General features: G+C 38.8%; 1 protein-coding gene across 2 annotated transcripts in view; it reads left to right on the top strand.

Annotated features, from left to right (window-relative positions):
- The window catches only part of LOC117951043 (ankyrin repeat domain-containing protein 13C-like), a 32942-nt gene extending 14656 nt beyond the window's left edge, over positions 1 to 18286 (top strand). The window contains exons 4-14 of one of the 2 annotated variants that reach the window (XM_034882524.1): positions 6657 to 6742; positions 6837 to 6882; positions 7797 to 7863; positions 9398 to 9542; positions 10329 to 10460; positions 10912 to 11073; positions 12137 to 12187; positions 14789 to 14868; positions 15449 to 15547; positions 17791 to 17891; positions 18065 to 18286. In XM_034882524.1, coding sequence (XP_034738415.1) covers positions 6657 to 6742; positions 6837 to 6882; positions 7797 to 7863; positions 9398 to 9542; positions 10329 to 10460; positions 10912 to 11073; positions 12137 to 12187; positions 14789 to 14868; positions 15449 to 15547; positions 17791 to 17891; positions 18065 to 18195 — 1100 coding nt within the window. In that variant the 3' untranslated portion in view covers positions 18196 to 18286. The remainder of the gene's footprint in view (positions 1 to 6656; positions 6743 to 6836; positions 6883 to 7796; positions 7864 to 9397; positions 9543 to 10328; positions 10461 to 10911; positions 11074 to 12136; positions 12188 to 14788; positions 14869 to 15448; positions 15548 to 17790; positions 17892 to 18064) is intronic. The other variant, XM_034882525.1, reaches the window with a different exon arrangement.
- Positions 18287 to 18853: the final 567 nt, after the last annotated feature.

Raw genomic sequence — 18853 nt, 5'->3', positions numbered from 1 at the left:
ATCAACAGCATCCTCTGCACATTCTTCCCCGCTGCTGCCTCCACGAGGGGGCACGACACCAGCCTACCTCCTTTGTCCCTTTAATAAGAGAGGGGACATTCCTCAAAGTCCTCTGGCTTTTGTGTTCTGATGAAAGGCAATTCATTAGATGCTTCTCTCTCTCCTCATAGGCTGATTATGCTCAAGCCCCTGTCACTTCCATTTCCTATCCTTAGTTCTTAGTGGCTCAGATTTAATATAATAATATTAAATTATTTTATTATTATAATATTTTTTTTATTATCATTTTAATTTCCAATTCTGTATATGCACTTAAGTGAAACTAATCATGTCAATTTTTCTAGATACTGGGTGTTGGATGAGAACATCTTTGTACACTTGCAGTTTAATTTTTAACAAATTGAAAATTAAACTTCTGCTCATGAGCATTTCCCAAATGTGCTTTGGAAGCACACCTCCATTCACAAAAAACTAAAGCCAGATTGAGATGTTAAAGGGCCAGAGTCAAGTGATATTGGCAAATCCCAGGTATATGGGGTTGGAGCATTATCTTTAAGCTTACACGTATAACATAAATCCCTCTAATTCCATCTCTTGATATAATTCCAAAAGTGTCATCATTACACTGATTTTAATCTCCATTGTCTTTAAATACCTCAGCATGTGAGCTGCCAAGGTAGCACGTCACAGTTAAACAGACGTTGGTGTTGTTTAGAAGAAGGATGGTAAATATCTATCTTGTTGTTTGTGTGTCCTTATTCCTGATAACAGCAAACATTGATGCAAAAATATTTCATTGAGACATTTGCAATATGGCTACAATGAGGCTGAAAGGCAGAATGCTTTTGAATTTTCTCAAAAAGACTGTTAAGCATTAGTCCATCAGAACGAAAGAGTTGGGGCTTTATTAGTGCAGCTACGTTGTACCAACATTGAGGAGCTTAAAGTGTCTCCCTTTTCTACATCCTTTAATTAACTCTCAAATACCACTTACCTTACCAGGTTTACAAGTGTCTTTATCGACTGAAGCCTTGAATGAACTCTGACACCATCTTACTTTACCAGTGACAGGTCCTTACCTCGTCTAACTTATACCACCGTGTAATCCAACTACATGACGTATTGTGTGTTACTTCGGCTGCTGCACTTACCATTGCTCTTACATGCTGACTGCTGTTGGTGTCTGAATATTGTTAGAAGACATTGTGGGAACTACAGAAAATCTCTGACTGAAATTACATATGAAAATGAGGCCGGTTGAATAAAAGTAATTCACAGCACTTCATAAGAAAAGATTTACATAATATAGTGCTATATGATGATAATAATGTAAGAGTATCTAAGGGATTTTGTTTTAGTAAAAAGTTTTTTGTTTACTGTGGGTTAGTATGTGTGACACAATAATCTCAATTTAAAGTACACATATTTGCTTTTTCAAGGTGAACAAACAGAAGAAAAAAAAAAGAATTAAAACACTATGAGGTTGTAAAAAACGCTGTAGTTTGTCTTGGACGAGGGACATGAGTTTTTAGGCTAAATCAGTGTATGAGATCAGTAGACGGGTAGAGGCACAACCTTTTGGCAGACAGGTACAGTAGGTCAGACTGCTTATCAACAGAATCAGCCGACGGGAGGAACTGCAGCTTGTGTTGCAATGAAGCAAAAACTCTGCCACTGAGAAGGGCCGCTGTTGTTGTTTAACCCTCGTTGACTCTTTGTGTCCTTTTAATGTCGCTCCAAAGTACAGGGCAGGGCCTCTGTTGTGACAGCTCCGCTTCAAATGACTGAGTCTGCACACTGTTAAACAATCACACTCAGCCTTCCACATACAGAATTTCACCTGGCTGTCAGGGTGACATTAAAGGAGAAAGGTGTTGAAGGAAACAGAGACTTTTTTACCTGTTCAGCGTAATAATGTCCTTTTACAATACAAGGCAATTTTATTTCTATAGCACATTGCAGCACAATGCAACCGAAAGTACTTAAACCCAAACAGTTCCGTATTTAAATTTAAAACGAAATGAAATACAAGAATAAAATTCACTATTATATCAAATTAAGGAAAGCAACATCAAACAGAAAAAAAAGCTGAGAGTTGGGGCGGACCCGTTGTTTTCTGGTAGCTTGTTTCAGATATGTGGAGCATAATAACTGAATACCACTTCTCCCAGATGACCTGAGAGGTCTGGCTGGTTCATAGTGCACCAACAAATCAGAAATATACAGTATTTACAGTAGATTAATATACATATAATACATACATATATTTACCAGTAGAGCCCTGCATAGCAGTTATTCAGTATGAGCTGAGTCAGCATGTGGTAGGAGTCTGTCAGGGAAGTGTTTGATTTACAGTATGTCCTGGGCTGGACAGTGCTGAAAACTGGTAAAATAATCTGGTAATTAAGGGCTGGATCGTCATATAGTTGGTTTTTAGCTTCTTTCTGTTCAAAGAAAAACATTTTCTTGAATGTTATTGATAAAAGAAATCCTAACTCTTGCTTTGTTATTTTTAGCCAATTATTTTATGCTGATTTCCATTTGTCAACCCACATTGTAATTTAATGTATTTGTCACCTGAGCTTTATCACTAACAGCTTTATTGATCAATGTGCAAAACATGGCTCAGAAATAGTTTTTGTCATGTGTTTTGTTCAATAAGAGCTATTTCTGTCCTTCCACTCACACATCTTTGTTATCAGCTTCAGGAGCTTGTTTAAAGGCTGTCAGTCATGTCAATGTTAATTATACGGGCTTTCTTTTATTGTTTCTGGCCTTATTCTTGATTTTAAAGAACCTTTGACCATATTATACATTGCCAAGTGATAAGGAAAGATTACATTTTTGTCTTCATGTTATTATTTTTATACTGTGGTATCAAAGCCACTGTCTCTGATTGACAGTATCAAAAAGGAAGTGTTGTTCTTTTTAAGGGCACGGTTACCATCAGTGGTTAATCTGTAGTTAAAGGAATTCACCCTTCAAAGGAATGGCTGTGATATCATTTTTGAAATTTATTTTTCTATTTCTTTCTTTCTGGAGGAGCATTGAGGTCAGCCCAGGTGCGCCGTGATCATCACCACCAACTGGCTAGGGTTTGATATTGTTAATGTGGAATCAGTTAGTCCACTTTTACAGCCAATTTAGGTAGGAAACAGCCAACATCTTGAAAATGTGTAATATTGTAAAGACAATTTGTGTTGGTGCCTAGCCTGTATTCGAGTACGTATAGTATTAGACCTACAGTCAAATAATGTAGGTTTCATCGCAAAGTGAAGTCCTATTACATTTAGGACTGCACGATATGAGGAACAAATGCAATATGCGATAACGTTGAATATCGCGATAACAATATTACTTGCGATAAATAGATAATAAATAGATATTGAAGTGTACTCAGTTCTGCATTTCTGCTGATTTCGGTATTCTGATAAAATACAACACATTGCTTATTGTTTAAGACCTGCCAACCGCAGTTTTCCATTTCGATCAAAGGCTTATTGTTAAATAGTGGCGGTTTTTGGAGATGTTTACACAAAGTTGTCCCGACTCTGACTCTTTTCATTAAAGTGTGGAGGTGAAATTACTGAGACCACTCACCTAATTAATGTCAGGAAAGCGCCCTAATCATTATCTGGGTGAATTAGCTCCTTCAGCGTGGCAGCATTGGTTTCTTGGCCTGTGCCAGCTGGGTGGTCTGTGGGCAGATGGTGGGATTGTACTTTTTTTTTCTTAACCTTCCCGCTGAGAGGCAGCAAGGATCAGGAGGAGCCCCATCCAGAGCTTGTCCACACTCATTAGACAGCCAGGCCAAAATCACACCCTCGTCCTGTACTGTGTGTGTGTGTGGTAATTTGGCCTTCCTATGCCATTGAGCTCTTCGCCCCCTCTGTGCTGCCTCATCGGGAGGAACAAGAAGACAATAATTGCGACATGTAGGGCAGTCTGGGTTTCACAAGCCAAACATTTTATTTTTATTTTTTTATTACTGTTCCCATTAGTTTATAAGTGGTAGTTGTGTTGTAAATTAATCCCCCCCTGGCTTCATTAAAGCAACCCAATTATTTTAGTGAGCAACTGATGCTCCCACTCCCCTTTTAACTAGCTAATCACATGTAAATACATATTTACTATTTGGGTGGGGATCCTATTTTATTTTTTTTTTGCATAAAGAAGCAAGTCTCCTGCAGCCAATGGGTCAAAGAGCTGTGAATGCTTGTTAATCTGGCCCGTCATGGTTAAAAGTCTCGTGTGCGTATGTCTCTCCCCCAGGTTGTTAAAGGGTTTAAAGAGGTTAAAGGCATAGCTCATTAGTAGGCAGCTCCATATCTGCCAGGCTTATTTCCTTTGAACTTCCTGGAAACATTTTGATCCCTGCAGGCAGTGTGCAGTGATTGGCCCATTGCTGCTGGAGTGTCCCATCAGGCCCCTAGAAGTCAATGCATGTCTGATCCAAAAGCCATCGTTACTGTATATCGCATGTTTTATTCCTTTAGCATGTCACTGAGAGGATTGCTTAGAGGATTTGCATAGCGAGACAGCTCCTAAGATAAAAAAAAAACACACAGTACGTTGAGGCTTAAGCGTTAGCCCTCACAATGACACAGAATCAGTTTTGTCATGTTGAAGGGGCAAAATCTACACATAGAAAACAATCTGCCCTGCAAAACAGTTTCCGGTACAGTGCTACTTTAATAAAGCATGGATTTTTACATTGTTTTTTTTGTGAATAAAGCAAGCACACCTGCTCACATATAAAAACTGCCATAACATCTTTACATTAAAACAAGTAGGGAGGGACTGCAATGCACTCAGAATGCAGATGCTCTCAAAAAAGCAAATTTTGGAAGAGAGCAACTCTACCTAAAAGTGAGGAAGGTTCAGCTTGTATAAGTGAAATTATTTTTTCCTCAGCCAACTAAACATGATTAAAGAGAAGCTGGCTTACATGCCATGGAAATAAGGATGTTTTCCAAAACAATAGCAAAACATTTATCCCCCATTTATCAAGCTAAAACATCTGCCTAATTGATGATTCTTTTGGTCTCACTCATTTCCTGTCTTTTAATAATAATAATACATTTATTTATAGAGCGCTTTCCATCAAAGTGCTTTACATCAAGAATACACTTTAAATACAAACAGTACAAAAAATGTAAAATTGAGACAGTAAAAAAAGTAAATAACTCTATACAAATACATCAAAGATAAATTAGCATTTAGGACTCAAACGCAGTGGTGAATAACTAAGTCTTAAGCTTCGATTTAAAGACCCCAATTGAACATGACAGTCTGATATCCACTGGAAGACCATAGTTCCTTAAGGTTGGAGCGCGAACTGTTTTCTTTCTAACCTTTGGTACAGTCAGCAATCCTGACCCGTGGGAGCGCAGCAACTGAGAAGGCACATAAGAAGTTAACAGATCAGGCAGATATACTGGTGCAAGGCCATTCACTATTTTATAAGTTAAAACTAAGACCTTAAAATCTCCTCTAACCTGGACAGGGAACCAGTTAAGTGAGGCCAACACAGGAGTTATGTGTCTGTATTTAGATGATCCAGTAAGAATACGTGCTGCAGCATTCTGGACCATATGTAGACCTCGCAGACTTTTTTTAGTCAGCCCCGAGAACAGTACATTACAATAATCTAGTCTAGATGTAACAAAGGCATGAATAAGGGCCTCGCCATCTTTAAGGGACAAAACTGATCTGATCTTTGCAATTCTTCGGAGATGAAAGAAGGCTACTTTTGTCACCTCCTTAATATACAAGTCAAATGAAAGTGACCAATCAAAAACTATCCCCAGATTCTTCAATCTGTCCTTGCACTTAATGATCAAATCATCAATGGACGGAGTGAAATTGTCATAGAAATTACTTAATCTAGGTGGTCCTATAGCTATCATCTCAGTTTTGGCTGAAGTGAGTTGCAGGAAGTTTGCTGATAACCAGCTTCTCACAGCAGCCAAGCAAGTCTACAGCTCAACCAATTTGGATGCATTTCCTGCAATAACCGGCATATATATTTGTACATCATCAGCATAACAATGAAAAGCAATCCCAAAAGAACGAATTATCTGACCCAGTGGAGCTAAATATAATGAAAACAACAAGGGACCAAGGACTGAACCCTGTGGAACCCCATGCTGAAGTGGGGAAGGATCGGAAAATGCGTTTCTATAAAACACACACTGAGATCTTTCTGAAAGGTAGGATCTCAACCACTGAACCACCTGGCTAGAGATGCCGAAATAATTCTCAACTCTATCCAATAAAATACAGTGGTCCAGAGTATCAAAAGCTGCACTAAGATCCAATAACAAAAGGACAGATGTTAAATCTGAGTCAGCAGCCAGTAGCAGATCATTTACCACCTTTGTGAGTGCTGTTTCAGTAGAATGTTTGGCTCGAAAGGCAGACTGCAGCAACTCAAAAAGGTTATTACATGACAAATATTTTAAAAGCTGATTCGAGACGACTTTCTCAAAGACTTTTGATAGGAAGCCAAATTAGAGACCGGTCTATAATTTTCCAACGAGTTAATATCCAAATTTGGTTTCTTCAATAATGGTTTAACCAATGCAAATTTGAAGCAAGCCGGGAAAAACTCCTGTGGAGAGTGAAAGGTTTAGAGGTTTGTTTTTGTCTTTCAGTCACAGCGCTGCTGAGGAAGCTAAAGCAACAGTCCAGGGAGACTGTGGAGGACAAGAGGCCCAAGCTGCTGAAAGCCCTGAAAGAGGTAAGTAGGCCTTACTCAGTTCTATGCCCCTAATGTCGCAGTGCCGCTCATCTAGTTTCACTTGTCATTGAATTTTCTTTGTATTCATTTGAAGCTTGGAGACTTTTACTTGGAGCTTCACTGGGACTTCCAAAGTTGGGGTGAGTCAAGCAACACTGTACAATGTTTTATGACAGTGGCAGAAAATGTCATTTTTTGCAGACATTATCCAATCTGGAAATGAGCCATGTGTGGGCAGTAATCTTGTAGTCTGAAAACCAACAATAGAATGTGTTAGAGACGGTAAATGTGATGGAGTCTGTCTGGTTTGTGTTTGTTCTGTGCCATAAGGGACATTGACTATTTGAGTCACCAGTGGCCACAGGCTGAAAACGACTCCTCCTACCGGACATAAACTGGCACACCACCCATCAACCACCCTCCTCATATAATTATTTCAGACATATCTGATGATACCTGAGGCAGAATTTGTTTTCCCGCAGCATTAAATGTATCTGCTGGTACTGGTGTAGCAGCATTTGCTTAATCTGCACAGGTCCAGCCTCAGAATGTGAGCCAGGACCGAATTCTGTGTACTCACTCTGTCTGTTTTAATTATTGACAAGGGCAAGATTATGTAATGGAGGCATGATAGCAACTGAACTGAACTGGTTACATAACAGCGTATTTGTAAATGGAAATTGTGTAAAAAATACAAATATTTGTAGGTTAGAGAGGTAAAGATGTATGTGCTTAGAGAATCATATGGTTTTAACAAGCCTCACAGATCTGAGACTGTCACAGGGATTCCTTTTTTTTCAGTGCAGTCCTTCACACAATTATTTTGGACTTATTTTTTGTAGTTTTGAGCAGGGATAGAACAGTGAGGGAAGTTTCTTGCTTTTTAGTTACTTCAGATCTTTATTAAATATTTTGCGAAATACTTTAAACGGCCCTCTAGTCTACAGAGCTATACGCTACTGAGGCTTTGAAGACAATGGTGGTCTTCATTATTGAGTGAGCTTTCTAAATTTAGACATTTTACATTTCCTTACTGTATCTTTTCATGTTTCAGTGCCTTTGCTCTCCAGAATCCTGCCTTCAGATGCCTGTAAGATCTACAAGCAGGGCCTCAACATCAGGCAAGTCGAATTGTCAGAAGAAATTCATCACCCTCTGACGCACAATGACACATAGTCACAACAATGAATCTCCTGCTGGAATCCATGTTGCTGTTCTTCATGGCCTTATAGGCAAAAAGATAACACCAAGCGGCGTTCCACAGTCTTGAGGTTTACAGCTCGCACAGCCAAGGCATACGCAAAGACATCAACTTGGATTCTAGTTTTATTACTGGGTACAAACCAGGGTAGCCCTTTATCCAGTACATACACATATGTTTTTTTTTATTGAGATATCCTTGATGTGGAGCATGTCTTTATCTTGAAACTGCTCCTGGATGTTTAATTTGTTATTCAAAATGCCCTCTTATTAGCCTGGAGTTGAGACTGACAGACATTTTTTTTTGCAGCAAGTTAATTTAAATTCTAGTGCTACTGTGTTATTATGAGAAGTTATAAATGTTTTTCGCTTCATTATGAAACTGGCGGGACTGTAATGGTACAATTAGTATTTAACGGACCTCTACATACTTGCGCATGTTTAATGTGGAGGTTTTTATAAGCTGCTAGTTTGATCTCTGTTGCCTTACGCCAAAGCTGTTGTCTTTCTTGCAGTTGAAGCCGAAGTGGTCTCGCAAACTAGAAGTGAACACAAACTGTCCCTGCCTATCCTGCCCATCATTCACTGCAATGGATAAGATAAAATAAGATAGACTTTATTAATCCTACACTGGAGAAATTCCTGTGCTACAGCAGCTTCAAAGTTCTTTTTGTTTTTACGCATATCAGAATAGCACAAATACATACAGGTAGATATATGAGAAAAAATACACATAAAGTATAAGAAATAGAAAAATAGAATTCTTAATAATAAAAATAATAATAATGATAAAAATAGTAATAATACAAACAAATTTACACAATGAGAACCCTTATATAATATATATAAATATATAGTAGTTTCCGGGGCACGTTTTTTTCCTTGCATTTTTCTTTTTTTACTCAGTAACGGATGTGATTTAAAATGTAGTGAAGTACAATACTTCAAACAAAACATTCTTAAGTGAAAGTTAAATTACAGATAAAAAAAAAAACTACTTTAAAAAGAAGTACACAGACACAAACACACTTGTGTACAGTAACACAAGTAATTGTAATTCAATACTTTCCACCTCTGGCCAGGCCTGTAATACCTACTCATAGCACCTACCACTTTATGTCTGGTCTTCACAAGCAGATCAGCTATTCTCTTTGCTGTTGTAACTCATTCCAGGACTACCCAATATGGCAAAGTAAAAGAAAAAAAGATTCTGGAAACATTCTGGTGGTCTCCCATGTTAAATAATTACCAAACACAATGTCTTTAAACTTTCAAAGCCAAGGTGTTGACATCCATCACAGTTTTTTTCTTTTTGTTTTGACACTGTTGGCTGGAGTCTTGGATGTGGCCAAAGTTTGTCAGTGCAACTCGTTTTCTTTTCTTCTTCTTTGGCTGTCTCGTCCTTTCTTGAATAGGTACCCACACTAAACCCTCTCTCTGTCTGTCTGTCTGTAGATTGGACACTACCCTAATAGACTTCACAGACATGAAGTGTCAGCGTGGGGACCTCAGTTTCATCTTCAATGGCAATGCCACCCCCTCCGAGTCTTTTGTTGTGCTGGACAACGAACAGAAAGTCTACCAGCGGATACACCACGAGGTGTGTGATACATGCCAAAATATAAGACTGAAAGATTGCGGCCCCTGAAGTTTACATTTATTCATTACAATGCACATTATTTTATCATTGATGTAACCTACCAAATATTCTCTCAATTCATTGTTTTGTCTACAAAATGTCAAAAAATCATAAAAAAAGGTTTCATTTTTTTCCACATCCATATTAAAATATCTCATTCAAATAAATGTTTAGTTCCCTGTCACCTGAGACAAAGAAAAGCAGAAAACGATCACATTTGAGAAGCAATTTTTGCTTTAAAAACAACTATTAATTGATTGATCAATTGATTATATAAATAGTTGCTGATTAAGTTCTTTGAATTGACTAATCATTTAATTTTTTTAATTGTACCGCATTAGTGAACTTTTGGTTGTGGGGCTAAAACTGTGTGGTTTGTTCTGATGGTGATGACAGAAATACTGTTTAAAATCAAAAAGGTCTATCCTCTGATGAATCTCTTTATTGACCGACATGGCAGTGTTCCTTCATAGTTTGATGTTAACTGCAATTAGAAAATGTACACCTGACGGTGAAATTACAGAAAGAGTGATTTCACCACTGTCATCTCAATCAGCCCCTGGGGAGCATGAATACTCGTGCCACATTTTTGTGCAATCTGGAAAGTAGTTGTTAAGATGTCTTGCTCTTTATCAAAGATTTAGAGGAACCAACAGACATTAGTAATGGTTTCCTTCAACTACATTCTGAGTGTCCATACCTATGTTGATTCTTCTGTAGTTTCCTGAAACTGTCCTGTATTTTCAGGAGTCGGAGATGGAGACAGAGGAGGAAGTGGACATTCTGATGAGCAGCGATGTGTACTCCGCCACACTTTCCACCAAGTCCATCACTTTCTCCAGGGCACAGACCGGCTGGCTGTTCAGAGAGGACAAGACGGTTGGTGTTTGTTGTTGTAGTACTTACAGTATATTGTTATATTATTACTGCCACCACTACAACCTTTCCCAAGTCAGCTGTGGGTCACAGAGTTTCACCTGGATGTGAAATGTCTGGAATTTGTTGTAGCTTGACTCTTATTTCAGAACTACAGCTCTGCTATTCATTGCTGTACACTCCATCCAGTCTCCTGATATATTCCCTATGTTATATCTCCCATCTCAGAAAGGAAATACAGTAAATAAACCAGTGATAACCCCAGGAGGGATCCACAGGTGGTAGGCCCAGAGTTAAACAACAACACAGACAGGGCAGGGGGCATGAAGGTGGTGGATGAGTTATGTGGATATTGCGTTCTGTCCTCTCGCTCCTTTGTTCTTTGACATGCGTTTTTAAAGGGAAATTGGTGACTCAGCAGGTGGACTTTTCTAAGTGTTTCTTCTATCTCCAGGAGCGTGTGGGAAATTTTTTGGCAGATTTCTACTCTGTGAACGGCCTGGTGCTCGAGTCGAGGAAAAGACGGGAGCATCTGAGCGAGGAGGATATCTTGAGGAACAAAGCCATTATGGAGAGTCTGAGTAAAGGAGGAAATCTCATAGAGCAGAACTTTGAGGTGAGTCAGGCTTTGAATATGGCTTTTTGTCACTTGTCATTTCAGCAGGGTGATGGTGGAAAAAGAGAGACTTCCACCAGAGAATCCACAATACCAACATCATCACCCATGATGTGATTATTGGGTTTTATTGGGCACCACGGAACATGGCATAACAAACATCCTATCGTAGACTGGTGTTGAAACCTGCACGTTGAAAACATGACATTACACGGGAGCCAATATGACCAACATCTACCTTGACCTTCCTAAAAAAAAGACAACATCTTTACTGACTCCTATAGTCCTGTTATGAAACTGAAAGTACAATCTGTAGTTTAAGGGAGTGTGTAGTGTCTGCAGCCTCCGGCAGGAAACAATAGATCAGAATGCTGTAGATTATGAATTTCTGATCACTCTGACTTATTTTAGGGTACAATGTTTTACAATTTCTTATGTGTTTCATTAATTGGACATCATTGGCCTTTTTTGACAAAGATGCTCAAGGACCTAGGGAACCAAACTAGGAACTAAATGTATCTTTTCTGTATTCCACAGCATGTGATTTGGCAAATTAGAACGCTGACAAAAAAAACTGTGGCCGCGTTTTAAACATTCACACACAGAAGAAAGAAAAACAGTGTGATTCTCTGAACAGTCAGCAACACTTACCTACCAGAAAGTACTACCCTCGGAGTAGAAAAGAATAGGTTTTAACCCATGAAACTATATTACAGGAACTAAATTGGATTTAGTTATTGCATTGTATCTCATCTACATATCTACTCCAGTTTTTTTCTCACAGGTTCTCATTTAGCGATAAAGTTGTATCAGCAAAACCCGGTTAAACTTGTTCATGTAATTTTAGTTTCCTTCTTTTGGGCCTTTTGCTGTGATAGATCACAGTCTCAGACATCCTAAACCTTTGTCTTCAAAAAGTATTTGAGGTTTCCTCAGAGTGAAACATAGAAGAAACAACCAATAGAGTGCAGCTGGACACTTAGACCAAAGATGCACATGTTAAATTACTTTGTGACTCACTGCGAGGAACTTCGATAAACATCCTGTTTACTTATGCCTGCAGAGTAACCACCAGTCCAGTCCCGAAACTGTCCTGTCCTGCTGGAACCTTGGGGTAGGACATGAGTCTCAAACAAAATAACCCCCCCCCCTAGTTCTCACTACTGTATCTGTACATTGATACATCCTGTAGAATCAGCATGGACTTCCTGCCAGACCCTGTCAATCAACTTTGCATGGTTTATTGAAACATTCCTGTCTGACTCCCCGCTGTTGTTACTTTGAATTTTTTTTATTTCTTACATCAAAACAAAATGAAAAGCTGTCCCCGATCACTGTGACAGCCCCCCCCCACACCTCACCCAAAATTCCATTCTCATCCAAAATGCACTATTTGAGTCCCCGCACTGCTAACCTAGTAGTGAAAGCTACAAAGCTGCACCTTCAAATTAAAAGGGATGACTCTCCCACTCACCACCCCCCCATAGTATGTTCCAGACTTTGCTTAGCAAGCCCTTGTCTAAACATACAACAATAAAGCCAGTCACACAGTGAAGTCAAAGGCTCTCAACACTCAATGGGTGCCTTTTAACTGCTTGGTTGTGTTTTGTCACCCCACCCACCCTTGTTCTGTGCTGGGCTTTGTCTCATCAGTGTCCTCTGTTGACTGTCAGTGTTTTTACACTCATTTAAATTAATGCCCACTCATGTTTAAAGTGAAAACCTGTGTTTTAGTGGGTCTCAGTGTCGATGTGCCCTCCGCCCCAGTGGAAGATTATACTTGGAAAGTGGTGGAGCAGAAAATAACCAGCTGGTGTGACGTAGCTGTTTTTACCACAGCGAGGGAGAGCTGTGGACACAGGGAGGCATGGGGCGCTTTTGAACAGGGCTTGACAATATTGATCACATGGATGAAGGCTAAAACCCCCGGTGCCATGAAATGATGGAGAAGTGGAAGCGGCATACCAGCAGATCAGGGCCTCGGCAGGCTGTGTGCACTCTGTCCTCGTCACAACAATGCGCCAGTGCTGCTACACACGGTGTGTAAGAGCAAGCACGTTACATGGCCGCAGCCCACCGTGAAAACATATTTCTTTGATGACTGCAGTGTAGGTGGATATGAAGGTGATCTAAGATATTGTCTCCATTTGTATTCACAGGACACACGGCTGACTCTAGGCACAGCCAGGTGTCCTGTCATCCACATTTATCCACATTATTCTGCCCTACTTGCTTATTTAACCATGGCTTACAAAAGCAAGGTCAGCTGGTGCGTTTGAACTTTGGCAAGAACGGCAAGATCATTAGAGGTGAAAGGAGAAACCGGATGGAGCTCACTGGAGTTCTATTTCAGGGTCAGCACAAGCAGATCCAATCTTGAAGAGACGCTAAAGATGAACTCTTTACAGTTGATTTCCTCAGAAATCTTAGCTTATTTGAAAGGAGGAGGAAACTCCCACATGTTTTTATCTGGTTGACTTTTTATTTTACATAATGTCTTTTTGTCTATCTTGCTGTTTGTGCCCAGAGTTCTTTCCTCAAGGTTTCTGCTTTTGCTAATGCATGTAATGTTACAAACTTACTTTTTGAGGCAGCTAAGAAAATAAACAGAAAAAGAATAGCAACAAAAAATAAATACAGAAACTGCCTTAATTTGAAAAGTACCTACCTCAGCAAACATTCATCTTGAGCTGTAGATAAAACAGAAAGTTTGCAGTCTGAGGTGATGTCTTTACTGCTTTTCTTTGTTACTGTTTATTGTTGTTGTATTTGCAGTATTTTATTCCTGTAAAGGATTAAGAGCAGAAACACTGCTGTTCAGGAGTAAGCTCAATATGTACATAGCTAGATTAAAAAACACGTGTGAAATAGTACGTTGTCTCTGGTATCAGATGTTTAGCGGTGTATTAGGCAAGGCAGCTTTATTTGTATAGCACATTTCAGCAACAGGGCAATTCAAAGTGCTTTACACAAAATTAGTTTAAAAAACTGTTAAAAAATAAAAACCGATAAAACACAAGAATTAACAGTTACAAATAAAAAATAAAAAACAGATAAAACACAGTGAGGTATAAGAAATTAAACATAACCATTTAGAGAAAGGCAAGATCAAAAAGAAAGGTCTTCACCCTTGATTTTAAAGAACGGAGAGTAGCAGCGGATCTGCAGTTTTCTGGAAGTTTGTTCCAGATATGAGGAGCCTAGAAACTGAACGCTGCTTCCCCCTGTTTAGTTCTGACTCTGGGGACAGAAAGCAGACCTGTCCCAGATGACCTGAGAGGTCTGGGGTGGTCATAGTGTAGTATTAAATTATATTAATTTAACTACGCATTATTGAATGAATAAATTTATGAATGTATTGGTTGGTTAGGGCCAGAAGCTTCAGTTTATATCATACCCCTCCATTTGCAAGGCTTAAAAGGCCAAACTGACGTTACTGTAAGGTTAGTGATGCAGCGGGGCCATCTTGTGGCCTGTGATGATCATTTCATCGCTGTGGGACAAAATCAAGACACACTGATTAAATGTAGAGATGCCACTTAGTGGAAACAGGTTAAGCATAATGTTAGAATGTTCACAGTTTAATCAGGAATCATTGTGTTTTGTCTGACATCAGTGTGAATTGTTTTTTATTGTGTTTTTTCTGTGTGGCCCTGCATTAGTTTAGTCTTTAGATCTGCCCTTAACATGTTTTTGTTTTCTCTTTGCTCTTCAGCCTACGAGGAGGCAATCATTAACTGCTCCTTCACCCAACACTATATCCTGGGTAGAATACATCACTGCTGACATTGGAAAGTAGGTCTTACAGGGGAATCCAGACCATTGAGTAAAAAAATTATGTTACTGTCAAATATTGTGTTTGTGAATCAAGGAACAAAATATCTGATTGTCCTTTGAAAATTAACCATTATTTTAGTTTCCCTCTCTAAAAAGATGGAAAGTTAGACTTAAGATATTAGACATCAATTAGATATTAAGAAATTTCAATGGTAAATGTATTGCTGCATGATTGTTACGTATTTATGTAATTTCCATACACATTGTAGACTATGTTGTCTTCTCGCACACATCACATGCATTAATATGTATTTTTTCATTTTAAAGAAGAATTCATTTGTAAACATCTCAGTTTCCGTGTCACTGAATGTTTAATTGCACTTTTCAAGGCCAGTTATTTCCTCTGACTGATAAGAGTCACGTCCAGTTACTGTTCAGCAAAGAGAACATGAGTGACAGAAAGCAGAACAAGTTATTTCCTTGAAAACAACAAAAATTTCTTATCGGCTGTTTTTAGATGGAAAAACATACAGTGGAAGATTTCTGCATATTAAAACGCAGCTACAATCTGACACTTTGCTTCTCTCTGTCTGCTCAGAGTTCCTCATCTGGGAAGAGAGCTGGTCTGCAAAGAGAGCAAGAAAAACTTCAAAGCCACAATAGCCATGAGTCAAGACTTCCCTCTGGGCATCGAATCGTGAGTCTTCTCTTTTACTTAGCATCCTGACTGTTATTAAAAAGAACTAAAGGCACCCAATATGCAAAATCTAAGAACTTACCATTTATAACCAGTAAAATAATCTGTATATATATATATATATATATATATATATAGAGAGAGAGAGAGAGAGATTATGCTACTGGTTATATTTATATATATCTATATATATCCTTTTTGTTGTCTTCCCGTCAACCATAAAAAAAAAAATAACATTGGTCACTTTTTTAAACATTATTGCTTTTTCTGACATTTTTGTCACTTTTTCAATGTTATGGGTGCTTTTTTTATGTTTTGGGATATTTTTAATGTTGACATTTTCAGCTTATTTCGAGGGCCCATTTGTGACCAAAAAAAACATTAACTGAAAATGGGTCAATTTGACCCAAGGACAACATGAGGGTTATATAGTACAGGCAAAAAATATAATTCCACATGTGTTCATTCATAGTTCTGATGCCTTCAGTGAGAATCTGCAATGTTAATAGTGATGAAAATAAAGGAAACTCATTGAATGAGAAGGTGTAAGCAAACTTTTGGCCTGTACTCTGTAAATATGTACATACAGAGGGGCTCTAAAGTTTGGGCACCCCAGGTAAAGATTTGTATTAATGTGCATAAAGAAGCCAAGAAAAGATCTCCAAAAGGCATCAAATGACAGATCATACATTTGTATAATATGTTACAAAAAGTTAGATTTTATTTACATTATTTACATTTTCAAAATAACAGAAAACAAAAAGAATGGCGTCAGCAAAAGTTCTGGCACCCTGCAGAGTTAATACCTTGTACTGCCCCCTTTGGCAAGTATCACAGCTTGGAAACGCTTCTTGTAGCCAGCCAAGAGTCAATTCTTGTTTGAGGTATCTTTTCCTATTCTTCCATCCAAAAGTCTTCCAGTTCTTTGAGATTTCTGGGCTGTCTGTCATGCACTGCTCTTTTAAGGTCTATCCATAGATTTTCAACCATGTTGAGGTCAGGAGATTGTGAAGGCTATGGCAAAATCTTCAGTTTACACCTCTTGATGTAATCCACCGCGGATTTTGAGGTGTGTTTAGGATCATTTTCCATTTGTAGAAACCAGTTTCTCCTTAACTTCAGCTTTTTCAGATGGCATAAAGTTAGCTTCCAAATTTTGCTGAAATTTTATTAAATCCACTTTTCCTTTTCCTCGTGAAATGTTCCCTGTGCCACTGGCTGCAATACAGCCCCAAAGCATGATTGATCCACCCCCATGTTTAACAGTTGGACAGAGGTTCTTTTCAATAAATTCTGTGCCCTTTCTTCTCCAAACGTCCCTTTGCTCATTTCAGCCATAAAGTTCTACATTAACCTCATCGGTCCACAGAACTTATTTCCATAATAATGTATCAAGCTTGTCTATATGTTCCTTTAATTTGCAAACTTCAAAAGCAGATTTTTTATGGTGAGGACGTAGAAGAGGTTTTCTTCTGATGACTCTTACATGAAGACCACGTTTGTACAAGTATCTCTTCCTTAGTTGAATGGTGTACCACAACTCCAGTGTCTGCCAGGTCTTTCTGGATGGATCATGCAGTCAAACGTGGGTTTGGACTTGCTTTTCTCATAATCCTGCGAGCTGTTCTGTGTGATATTTTTCTTGGTCTTCCAGATCTTGCTTTAACTTCCACTGTTCCTGATGACTGCCATTTCTTGATTACATTCCAAACAGAGGATATTGGCATCTGAAAACCCTTTGCTATCTTCTTATAGCCTTCTCCTGCTTTGTGAGCGTCAACTATTTTCAGTTTTAGTCTTCTAGAAACTGCTTAGAAGAACCCATGGTGCTGATTGTTGGGGCAAGGTCAGATGAGTCTGGGCATTTAAAACCTTAATATTGACATCACCTGGTCTTTCCAGACAATGATTGATAACAATCCGTGACACTGTCAGGTCTCAGCTTTCCAAAGGGGGCGGTGCATACTAGAAACTCTGCAGGGTGCCAAAACCTTTGCCGATGCCATTTTCTGTTTTCTGTTATTTTGAAAGTTTAATCTGTCATTTGATGCCTTTAAGAGATTTTCTCAACTTTTCTTGGCTTCTTTATGGACATTAATACAAATTTTTACCTGGGGTACCCAAACTTTTGAGACCCACTGTATATGTGTGTATATGTATTTTTTTATTTCAGCTATATGTTTATTTGTGGATGGTTTCTTGTCTGTAACCTCTCACCATATGTTGTTTTTGTTCTCCGCCAGGTTATTGAATGTTCTGGAGGTGATTGCACCCTTCAAGCACTTTAATAAACTCCGGGAGTTTGTTCAGATGAAGCTCCCCCCTGGCTTTCCTGTCAAACTGGGTAGGTAGATGGAATTCTCTCCTGTAAGATTTATAGATTAAAAGGGATTTCTTTTTTTCGAAATCATTAAAAATATGGAAAGAAATCAGACAATGACAGATATACCAAAATAAAAGCATGCCTGTAAGATTTCCAAAGATATAGTTAGTCATTCTGCTTATGTCTCCCTGCAGACATCCCTGTCTTCCCTACAATCACAGCCACAGTGACGTTTCAGGAGTTTCGATATGATGAGTTTGATCAGTCCATTTTTACCATTCCTAACGACTATAAAGAAGACCCTAGCCGCTTCCCTGACCTTTAGCCTCTTGAGCTGGAACAGGAAACAGACGTACAGCAAGACAACATTATGCTACGAAACATACATTTCAAATTACAAAAGGAAAAATGGAGGGGGAAAAACTGCAGTAATTGTTCCTTGACAGTTTATGGATTTCCATTGCCCATCCCAACCCTGAACACAAACCGCAGCACGGTCCAAATTGACACACAGGACTAAAACTGCGTCATCAGAGCTGAGGGAGGCCAGCTGTGACAGAGAGGTCGACAGAAGAAGGTCTTAGATTTTGTTAAATCCGAAAGTGCAACTAAGTTGGATCTGAGAGTCTGAACCTTTCATCGGTGAGAGGGCTCTGAATTTAAAATGAGTGACCACGGACTAGGTTTGTTTTCTACATGGGTAGAAGACTAACAACCAGATCAGTCGATGCTATGTATTTAAGTATGTAAGTAATGTTTATAAAGGGAATATGTTTGACTTACCTGTAGTAAAGCAGTGACATTACTGTGTGAGACAGGAATTCCTCAAAAAATGATTTTTTTTGTTGTCACTTAAAATTTGCAACATTAATAACCAGTTTTGGAAGTTGCGTCTTGTTTAGGTCCGTTTTTGTAGAATTCCTTGGTATGTGTGTGTGTGTGTGTGTGTGTGTGTGTGTGTATGGAGAGGCATCACTGAGCGT

The sequence above is a fragment of the Etheostoma cragini genome, chromosome 9 (assembly GCF_013103735.1).
Source record: "Etheostoma cragini isolate CJK2018 chromosome 9, CSU_Ecrag_1.0, whole genome shotgun sequence".
Classification (NCBI taxonomy): Eukaryota; Metazoa; Chordata; class Actinopteri; order Perciformes; family Percidae; genus Etheostoma; species Etheostoma cragini.
This window is presented reverse-complemented; position numbering and strand designations above follow the sequence as displayed.